Source organism: Salpingoeca rosetta, assembly GCF_000188695.1.
Source record: "Salpingoeca rosetta unplaced genomic scaffold supercont1.38, whole genome shotgun sequence".
Taxonomy (NCBI): Eukaryota; class Choanoflagellata; order Craspedida; family Salpingoecidae; genus Salpingoeca; species Salpingoeca rosetta.
This window is the reverse complement of record NW_004754896.1, coordinates 168,818-178,817: the sequence shown is the minus strand read 5'-3', so window position 1 is coordinate 178,817 and position 10,000 is coordinate 168,818. Positions and strand designations below refer to the sequence as shown.

Sequence of the window (10,000 nt, the reverse complement as noted above, 5' to 3'; positions counted from 1 at the left end):
GCACAAATCCAACGTGTCGTATACTTTTTTCAGTGGTTTCTGCCTTTTCCAACACCATCATCAACCAATATCAGCAGGGTCAGCAACAACCACAAAACCACAAACTCTCGTTAACGCACACAACCAGGCAGACCAGAAGCCTCGCACCACAACCATGGCATTTGTGCAGCAGCTGCGCCAGCGCGCTGGCATGGCCATGCGGGCAGCTACCCGCGGCTTCCACGCCTGCCGCCCTGTTCAAAGAGCAGCGTACGTTCGCGTGTGATGGAGTGTGCATGATTGAGTGAATGTGTGTGTGTGATGGAGTGTGTATGATTGAGTGAGCGTGTCGTGGTGCTGGTTGCTTTCCACACTCATTCCTGCACACACACACACACACACACACACACACACACACACACACACACACACACACACACACACACACACACACACAACAGGAATGCGCTGCCTGCTGATGATGACTTGGACGGCTGGGAAGAGTACCTGACCCAACGCAAACACAAGGAGTTTGACATTCAGCATCCCACTCGCGGTACGCCAGCGTATGCGTGCGCGCGCGCGTGTGTGTGTGTGCGTGTGTGTGTATACATGTGTGCGTGTGTGCGTGTGCGCGCGCTCCATATACCCTCTGTCAGCAAGCAGCAACCCTTTGCAAAAGACGCTGCATCATCATCTCTGTGCGCTCACAGTCGAGACACACACGTCCATCCCCCTCGCCCATCAGACTATGTCCCTGAGCAGGAGGTGTCAAACCTCACCGTCAACTTTGGCCCTCAGCACCCTGCTGCCCACGGCGTGCTCCGCCTCGTCCTTGAGCTTGATGGCGAGGTGAGATGACGCTGCAGTGTGTGTGTGTGTCTGTGTTCTCGGGTCTGCACATGTCTACATGGTTGTAAGGGCACGCACCGAGTGTGTAGGTGCGTGCATGAAGGCAGAAACGCACGTGACTGCACCCACGCTCGCTCACACAGTGCGCGCACGTGTGCCGTCGCAACCACAAACCACGCAACCACCACCCATGAACTGGATGGGTTAGATTGTGCGCCACGCAGACCCGCACGTTGGCCTGCTGCACCGCGGCACAGAGAAGCTGATTGAGTACAAGAACTACCTGCAGGCCCTCCCATACTTTGACCGCCTCGACTACGTCTCCATGATGTGCAACGAGCAGGTGCAGTGTGGTGTTTTGTGTGTGTGTGGTGTGTGTGTGTGTGTGCGTGTGTGTTGTGTGCGTGTGCGTGTGGTGTGCGTGTGTGGGCCTGGTACTTGGGCATCGCTTCCGTGTCCTCCACCGCCTTACCCTTGAGTCCTCTCCTCTGTGTGCCTTCGCCTGTGCCTCCTCAGGCGTACTCGCTTGCTGTGGAGAAGCTGCTCAACATTGAGGTCCCGGAGCGCGCAAAGTACATTCGCGGTGCGTAGACGCGTGGTGTGTGCACGGGGATGCGTGTGCATATGGTGCGCATGTGTGTGTCTGTGGATGTGTGTGTGTGTATGCGTAAATCGTGTGCACTGTATCATGTGGTGTTGTGATGACACGACCACACAACATTGGCCGGCCTTCTCACTCCCTCCCATACCCATACCCACGGCCACACCTATCATCACCACCGCCCCACCACCATCACTTCATCCTCACGTCACCACCTCCTTGCACCACCGCCGCTGGCAGTGCTGTTTGGGGAGCTGACGCGTATTCTGAACCACATTATGGGCGTGACGACCCACGCCCTCGACGTCGGCGCCCTCACCCCCTTTCTCTGGCTCTTTGAGGAGCGCGAGAAGGTGTGTGTGTGTGGATGTGTGTGTGTGTGTGGTTGGATGTGTGAACGAGCGTGTACATGTGTGTGTGTGTGTGTGCGTGCGTGTGTGTGTGTATGTGTGTGCGTGTGTGCGTGTGCACTGCTTCTACTGCGCACTGGTTGTGTTGGTCGATGCGTGCTTGGTGGATTTGTTCTCTGCGCTGTCCCGGACATGTCTCACCTCCCTCACCTTCCTCACCACCATCACCACCTGCGCACAGATGATGGAGTTTTACGAGCGCGTATCTGGTGCGCGCATGCACGCGGCGTACGTCCGCCCAGGCGGCGTCTCCCTCGACATGCCAATCGGTACGCACATGTGCTCACTAGAGCGCACGCATACGTACACACACGCATATGAGGGCAAGCGTGTACTTACTCGCTCGCTTACACACCCACACACACACACACACAATCACACACACTCGCACATATGCGCGCGCACACACACACACACACAATCACGCACAATCACGCAAAATCACACACAATCACACACAATCACACACGCACACAAAATTGGCCTGTTGGCGCGATGCAGGGCTGATGGAGGACATTTACCAGTGGGCGCAGGCGTTCCCGGCGCGCATCGACGAGGTGGAGGAGCTGTTGACGGGCAACCGCATCTGGAAGCAGCGGCTGGTCGACGTCGGTGTTGTCACGGCCAAGGACGCATTGGACTGGGGGTTCTCGGGCGTCATGCTGCGTGGTAGCGGCATCCCCTGGGACCTCCGCAAGTCGCAGCCCTACGACGCTTACGACAAGGTGTGGTGCGGTGAAGTGGCAGTGTAACTGTGGTGGCTTGATGATGATGGTGGTGGTGGTGGTGGTGGTGGTGGTGGTGGTGGTTCACTGATTGTGATGATGGTGATCGTTTGAATGGTGATGGTTGTTGCTGGAGTTGCAGTCAAGCATGGCTGCTCTGCCTCTGCCGCATGCCTTACTCTCTCTCTCTTTTTTCTTTTTGTGTGTGTGTGTGTTCGGTTTGACTCATTCTCTCCCTGTCTCCATCACTGCAACACCACAACACCACAACGCCGCACCACCACAATCAATGCCACAACACCACAACGCCGCACCACCACAACGCCGCACCACCACAACGCCGCACCACCACAACCAATGCCACAACACGACACCGCCGCACCACCACAACCAATGCCACCACCGTCTGCGTCGCTGCCAGGTTGAGTTTGACGTGCCGGTTGGCTCGCGCGGCGATTCGTACGACCGGTACCTGATCCGCTGCGAGGAGATGCGGCAGTCTGTGCGCATCATCAACCAGTGCCTCAACGACATGCCTGATGGCGAGGTGCGCGTGGACGACGCCAAGGTTGCCCCGCCGCGCCGCGCGGAGATGAAGGAGTCCATGGAGGCCCTCATCCACCACTTTAAGCTCTACACCGAGGGATACCAGGTGCGCGCATCGTGGTGGTGGTAGTGGTAATGGTAGTGGCGCGTTGGTGTCGGTTGAAGGGGAGGAGGAGGAGGAGGAGGGGAGAACGTGTTGTTATGAGTGATGGTGAGGGGCCTGTTGTTATGAGTGGTGGTGAGTGGCTTGTTGTTTGGTGTGATGTGTTGCGGTGTTGTTGTGACAGTTGTGGCTGCATGGCGTGGTTGCGCTTTGCTCAAAGAAATTCTCACTCACTCTCCCTTGCATGTGCTCCTGTCAACAATGGTGATGGTGGTGGTGGTGGTGGGTAGGTTCCACCCGGCTCGACATACACCGCCATTGAGGCGCCAAAGGGCGAATTCGGTAAGGCGGCTGGGAGTGGTGGTGGTGGGAGTGGTGGGGTGTGGTTGATGGTGGTGGTGTGCAAAAGATAAAAGCGAGCAGTCGTGTTTCCTGTGCGTGCACATGCGTGTGCTTGCGTGTCTTTGTGTGCTTTGTTCCTTCAGCTGCTGACTCTACGCGTGTGTGCTCATATGCGTGTGTGTGTATGATACCATCAGGCGTGTATCTTGTCTCTGACGGCACCTCCAAGCCCTACCGCTGCAAGATCAAGGCCCCCGGCTTTGCTCACCTGGTGCGTTCCTCCAACACCTTGCTGTTCGCGCGTGTGTTGTGTGTTGTGTGTTGTGTGTTGTGTGTTGTGTTGTGTTGTGTTGTGTGTGTGTGTGCCATAAACCGCACCACTTCTCCTTCCGGTGTTTCCCCCATCAACACTGCCACAACAAGCTCATTACTAACACACACACACACACACACACACACACACACACACACACACACACACACACACACACACACACACACACACACACACACACACTGCGTTGCTGTGCAGGCTGGACTTGACATGATGGCCAAGGGTCACATGCTGGCTGATGTTGTTGCACTCATCGGCACCCTCGACATTGTGTTCGGCGAGGTCGACAGGTGAACCAGCCAACACACACGCACACGCACGCCCACGTGCATGCAGGCATTCGCACATTGCAGCCCGTGTGCTTGTGGGCGCGCTGATGCGACTGAACTTTCCTTGCCTGCTTGTTGTTGTGGCTGGAGACTGTGGGTGGAATGGTTAAGATGAAGGGATAATGCGACTGTGGTTGAGTGTGAATGGTGACAGTGTTGTCTTGCACACAGGCTCAGTGTTTGGTGTTGTGGTTGCTGTTGTTGTGAAACTGCAAGTGTTGTTTGGTGAATGGTCGTTTGTTTGTTTGTTTCTGCCTTTTGTGTGTTGGTTTCTTGTCTGGCTGTGTTCATCGCATACAGCTATCGTAACACAAGTCATTGTGTTTGTGGTTTTGGCGGAGGTGGTGTTGTGTCAATACAGAAGAAACAAAAGGTCTACACTTGTCGTGTGTGAATGGTGCGATTGTTGTTGCTGACTTTACTCGAGGGTGTTCAGACAACACGCATGCATGTTAATGTAACAGTAGGTCGTCACAAGGAAAACAAACAATGCACAGACATACACAGACAAACACAGACAAACACAGACAAACACACACACACACACACACACACACACACACACACACACACACAAGTACACAACAGCACGCATGACCAGCATCAGTTGAATTCCCTTCCATCACAAGTACACCACACCACAGTCATCCTGTCACACACCACACCACACCATCCATCCTTGATTGCCATCACTTGCGCCTGTTGCCCCCGCTCATGGCCATAATCTGCGCAATGCGCACGAAGATGTTGATGGCGTCCATGTAGATGGAGATGCTTGCGCCCACGGGGTCGAACTTGTTGGCCGGGGCATGCTTTGCCGCTTCAACGATGCGCGCAGTGTCAAACAGCACAAACCCGCTGAACAGCACGAGTCCACCATACAGCGATACCTGGTGGAGCACAGAGGCAACCGCCATGGAGGGGAGGAAGGCCGCACCAAGCGACGAGATGACCACGGCGCCAAGGCCCATGGACAGCGGGCCGGCCCACGCAAGGAACGTGTCAGATGGGGAGTTGGACGCGACGAGGCAGAGCGAGCCGACAATGCCACCGGTCATGGCTGCCGCGCGCAGCAGCAGGGGCCCGCCGAGCAGCATGAGCGGGGTGAGGGTGAAGGCGACGACGGAGTTGAAGAGGGCGAGGCTGGCGTACTTGAGGGGCAGGTTGGCAGGGTCGATGCTCCGGGTCAGCGTGCTGGCAGCAATCATGCCGCCAAGCGACACCACCATCGACACAATCGGGCGAGCAGCGATGAACGTCACGGCACCCTGCATTTGTGCGTGTGTGTTTGGGGGGGGGCACAGATGGGGTTGTCAGTTGAAGCGAGAGCGAGGAAGACAGTTGGGTTGCATCGAGTACGAGGAATTAGAGCGAGCAGACACCCATACACACACCCACACGCACACGCATGCACACACATGCACGTGAATTCGCGCACACACAAACACAAACACACGCACACACAAGCACACGCACACACAAACACAAGCACGTAAATTCACGCACACACAAACACAAACGCGCACACACAAACGCACACACAATCACACACACACACACGCGTATACACGCAATGACAGCTTACGGTGCGGAAGAGGGCGATGGTGGCGACGGCGGTGATACCAATACCGACGCCGAGGGCGGTGAAGGTGCTGGCAACGCGCTCGTGCACATACGGCGCCCACATGGTGTTGTCGTGCACGCCCTCCGTCAGGCCGCGCACCATCGTGGCTATGGAGCGAAACAACATTGCGGTGAGTTAAAGAGGGGGGGGGGGGGTTGTTGGAGAGAGAAAGGTGCACTCAACGAGTGTGAGCAGGTTGCATCGGTAAGAGAAGGAGCATGTCAGACAGAGAGACATGCGCGCATGCACACACACACGCACACACACAATCACACACACACACACACACACACAATCACACACATCAATGACTGACCGCCCATGAGGCCAACGGTGATGATGCCTGCACCGGCCAGACCGCCAAGCACAAGACGGCGTGTGTTGGAGCCCGAGGCCGCGCGGGCACCGGTTCCGGTGGCCGTCGCATTTGCCACGCGCGCTGTCGCGGCCCGCGAAGTGCGGAACGTGGCCATCGCCTGGGAGGGGCGGAGGGAGGCGCGTGAGAAAAGCAAAGCAAGGAGTTGTGAAATGAAAGCAAACGGATGAAAGGACGCCGGGAGTGTTCAAACCAGGCAGCGTGCAGTGTGTGTGTGGTGTGTGTGTGTGTGTGTGTGTGTGTGTGTGTGTGTGTGTGTGTGTGTGTGTGTGTGTGGCTGCGCGTGTGGCTGCGCGTGTGGCTGCATGTGTGTGTGTGCGCGCGTGTGAGGCGCGCGCACACGCATTTGTGAAGATGACATGATATGTGCAGTGACAAAACATGACAGCACCCGCACCCGCTGTGTGGTTTTGGTGAGGGTGGAGGGGGCGCTGATGCGTGGCTGGTTCGCGACAAGCGTCATCAGCGTGACGCGCTGGCACCGCAGCGCCGTGCGTCCGAGCGTGGAAGCAACAAGCATGGTTTTCTCTCTCTCTCTCTGTCCTGCTGACAAGGCGACGAGCTGCACAAGTACACACGGTGAGAAGCAAGGCTTGCATAGCAGGGGTTGAGCAGGCAGCGCGGTCAGATAACCAAGCAAAACGGCGCGGTGACGTGTGACCACCCCCGCCATCAGTCAACAAGAACAGTCACCAGCAGTCAACAAGAACAGTCAACAGCAGTCAACAGCCGTCAACACCAAGCAAGCAAGCAAGCAGCGACACAGCGCACGTACGTTCTCTTCTGTTGTGGACGATGAAAATGCGGCCGCGGAGATGCTTGCAGCTGTTGCTGCGTCTTGCTTGCTTTGCTGTGTGTGCGTTTCTAGAAAAGTCAATTTTGACTTGGTCTTCAACGTCAAATTTGACTTTGAGAAACGGTCAGAGACGAAGAGAGCCGTGGTGGTGTGTTGTGGTGCTTCCAGTGGTGTTGTTGTTGTGCTTGCTTGCTTGACTTGCAGTGTACAGACAGTGAGCGAGGAGTGAGCGTGAGTGGGGCGGCTGGTTGGTTGGTTGGTTGGTTGGTTGTTGTGGTGGGTATGGTGGACGCATTCGCTGCACAAACTCACACGTGTCCCTGCCGTTCCTTGCCTTGTGTGACGTCACATCACACCACAGAGATCGCACATTCAACACGACTGCACCACAACACTCTACACCACGGAACGCTACACCACACTACTGCACCACTGCGCCACGGAACGCAACACCACTGCACACAATACCACACTGCCCAGATATCACCGCAACAGTGTCGTTGTTGCAGCAGCTGCTGGAGCAAGAAGAGGGGGAAAGGGGTGTGCAACAGCAACATTCAGCAGCGCTGGTTGCTGATCCTCCTCCTCCCTCGTCACCTTCGTCAGCACCTCCAGTTGATCCAGGCGTGAGCGGAGAACAGGCTTCGTCGCCCCTCGCGCAGGCGCCGCCGCTCCTGTCGTCGTCGCCCACCTCCTTGTCTGCCACAAACCAGACACTGCTGAATTTGAGCGCGCACGCCAGCGCCAGCCGCTTCTACGCGTCCGTCTTGTCGCAGAGCGAAGACGCAAACGCCAGCACCCCCGCGCTCCAGCTCTTCAACATCAGCACAACCGAACTGCTGCAACAGCAACACCAACACCAACAACAACAACAACAACAACAACAACAACAACAACAACAACAACAACAACAACAACAACAACAACAACAACAACAACAAAGAGGAGGAGAAGACCAGAAAGGAGAAATGGCGTCGCTGCCCACCATCTACGACGATGGTGTCGATGACCACCAGTATGATGGTGATGCGTATCGTCAGCGGCAACAACAGCAGCAACAACAGCATCAGCAGCAAGGTGGAATGTTGAGCTCCAGCCCACACGCGTACGGACAGAGTGATTTCACATCACAGCAGTTCCTCCAACAGCAGCCCCTGCAACAGCAGCAGCTGTCGCCCTCCCCGTCATCCATGCAGGCAACGCTGAACAGCTTCCATATGGGAAGTGGTGGTGATGCTCGTGGTGGCGACTCGCAACGTGGTGATATGGACGTTGCAGCAACACCATCCACCATCCCACTGCACCGCAGCAGGATGGCATACAGCGCAGGTGGCACGACCGCAAACACCACCGCCACTGCCCCAATGCAAACACCCATGCCATCCCGTGCGCAGCAGCAACACCACCACGAACACCAACAACGCCAACAGCAGCTGCTGCTCGGTGGGAGCGGGGGTGTGGGCAACAGCGCCACCACCGGCTCGCCTTATCCGCGACACGCAACAACATCATCGTCATCAGCAACAGGAACACCGCACCAGCACCACCAACACCATCAGCGTGATGTCGATGCGTACCATTCGAGCAACACCAACACCAACACCAACACCAGCGGGACCGCTGGCTCAATTACAACGCCTGCACCTCCCACGTCGTCTTCATCACCGTACATGGTGGACAGATCGGCAAACCCAACATGGAGCGGCGGCGTTGGCGGTGGTGTTCGTGGCGGTGTCTCGGCATCAACAGGACCAAGAGCTGCAGCAGCAACAGGAACAACAAGAGGCAGAGGAACAACAGCAGCAACAGCGCCACCACCGCCATCATCATCATCGTCGTCGTCGTTCAAATCGCGATTGCGGGGTCCCGAGTTCACCCCACTGCTCTCATCCACCACCACCAGGTGAGAGGAGGCGATGGCGCGTGTGTGTGTGTATGTATGGTGTGTGTGTGTGTGTGTGTTTGTGTGTGCGTGTTTGTCTGTGTATGGCGTGTTTGTCTGTGTGTGTGTATGTGTATGGCGTGTTTATCTGTGTGTGTGTGTGTGCATATGCGTGTGTTTGTCTGTGTGTGTGCGTCTGTGCATCTGTCAACCGTTCATGTCCGCCTCTGTGTGTGCGTGCGCGCGCTTGTGTGCATTCCATCACTCCTTGTGAACCACTGCCACCGCCACCCACCGCTGCAATTGTTGATGCTGCCAATGGTGCATTGGCGTGCCAGGATCACGGCTGCCACCCCCCAATATGGAGCGCCGCCACAGGACGAGTTGGAACGCGTTCGCCAGCGCCTCAGATCTCTCAGGGCCGTACAGGTGTGGTGGAACACGGTGCCAGTGGTTGCAGTGGTGGTGGTGGCATCTGCGTGTGTGTGTGTGTGTGTGTGTGTGTGTGTGTGGTTGTACGTGTGTGTGTGTGTGGTTGTTCGTGGAGGTTCTTCTATGTGTGTTGTGTGCACCCCTGTGGTAAGCGATGTTGCTGCTGTTGTTGTTGATGTTTGCGTTGTAACGCCTTCACACAACAATGTGCTGGTTGGACGCTTGGCGCTGTGAGCAGGAGGAAGACGAAGAAGAAGGATCATCAACGCTCACACAGCAGGTGGCAGTAGCTCATGCGATTGTGTTGGTGGCGGCGGCCGTTAACGGGGTTGCGATGACACTCGCGTCGCCCACATGTGCATGTCTGCAGTTCCGTGCATGCACAACTGTGACACGCGTCGAGCATTCACTGTCCAGTTCCTCGTGCCCACATCCTAACACCTCACATGCACACCACCACCATCATCATCAACATCACTATCAACAACACCATTACTATCATCATCATCACCACCACCATCACCATCAACATCATCACCACCACCATCACAACGACTGCAGCTGCGCCGTGAGCTGACACGCGTCGTTGAGAACTTTGAATATGAACAGTCGCAGTGGCGGCAGAAGGAGAGCGAAATGGTAACTGGCTCGTGCTGCTGGCATGTTGAC

The 10,000-nt window shown here is 56.4% G+C and overlaps 3 protein-coding genes across 3 annotated transcripts in view; 2 read left to right on the top strand and 1 right to left on the bottom strand.

Annotated features, from left to right (window-relative positions):
• The window catches only part of PTSG_10552 (NADH dehydrogenase iron-sulfur protein 2), a 4,600-nt gene extending 1 nt beyond the window's left edge, over positions 1–4,599 (top strand). The window contains exons 1-12 of the mRNA XM_004988029.1: positions 1–249; positions 441–535; positions 728–831; positions 1,040–1,174; positions 1,348–1,414; positions 1,673–1,785; positions 2,024–2,111; positions 2,344–2,567; positions 2,989–3,219; positions 3,507–3,558; positions 3,756–3,829; positions 4,091–4,599. The exon at positions 1–249 is cut by the window's left edge and continues 1 nt beyond it. Coding sequence (XP_004988086.1) covers positions 155–249; positions 441–535; positions 728–831; positions 1,040–1,174; positions 1,348–1,414; positions 1,673–1,785; positions 2,024–2,111; positions 2,344–2,567; positions 2,989–3,219; positions 3,507–3,558; positions 3,756–3,829; positions 4,091–4,186 — 1,374 coding nt within the window. The 5' untranslated portion in view covers positions 1–154 and the 3' untranslated portion in view covers positions 4,187–4,599. The remainder of the gene's footprint in view (positions 250–440; positions 536–727; positions 832–1,039; positions 1,175–1,347; positions 1,415–1,672; positions 1,786–2,023; positions 2,112–2,343; positions 2,568–2,988; positions 3,220–3,506; positions 3,559–3,755; positions 3,830–4,090) is intronic.
• A 167-nt stretch (positions 4,600–4,766) lies between these two features.
• Positions 4,767–7,021, bottom strand: PTSG_10551 (uncharacterized protein). The gene is made up of 5 exons (XM_004988028.1): positions 6,997–7,021; positions 6,619–6,783; positions 6,162–6,321; positions 5,807–5,952; positions 4,767–5,489 (listed from the first exon to the last, which is right to left on the bottom strand). Exons 2-5 carry the CDS (start codon positions 6,739–6,741, stop codon positions 4,911–4,913), a joined length of 1,008 nt encoding a protein of 335 aa, XP_004988085.1. The 5' UTR covers positions 6,742–6,783; positions 6,997–7,021; the 3' UTR covers positions 4,767–4,910.
• A 15-nt stretch (positions 7,022–7,036) lies between these two features.
• PTSG_10550 (uncharacterized protein) overlaps positions 7,037–10,000 on the top strand; it is a gene marked incomplete at both ends in the record, with an annotated part of 4,169 nt that continues 1,205 nt past the window's right edge. Inside the window, 6 exons of the mRNA XM_004988027.1 lie at positions 7,037–7,056; positions 7,090–7,140; positions 7,379–8,920; positions 9,238–9,328; positions 9,567–9,659; positions 9,893–9,970. Of these exons, the coding sequence (XP_004988084.1) occupies positions 7,037–7,056; positions 7,090–7,140; positions 7,379–8,920; positions 9,238–9,328; positions 9,567–9,659; positions 9,893–9,970 (1,875 nt within the window). The remainder of the gene's footprint in view (positions 7,057–7,089; positions 7,141–7,378; positions 8,921–9,237; positions 9,329–9,566; positions 9,660–9,892; positions 9,971–10,000) is intronic.

Bases quoted from the DNA above. Each gene is read 5' to 3' on its own strand.
- PTSG_10551 (XM_004988028.1), bottom strand. From the start codon at position 6,741: ATGCTTGTTGCTTCCACGCTCGGACGCACGGCGCTGCGGTGCCAGCGC. The intron at 6,322-6,618 runs GTGCGGGTGCTG...CGCCCCTCCCAG, and splicing joins TCACCAAAACCACACAGCGG to GCGATGGCCACGTTCCGCAC. The intron at 5,953-6,161 runs GTCAGTCATTGA...TTCGCTCCATAG, and splicing joins CACCGTTGGCCTCATGGGCG to CCACGATGGTGCGCGGCCTG.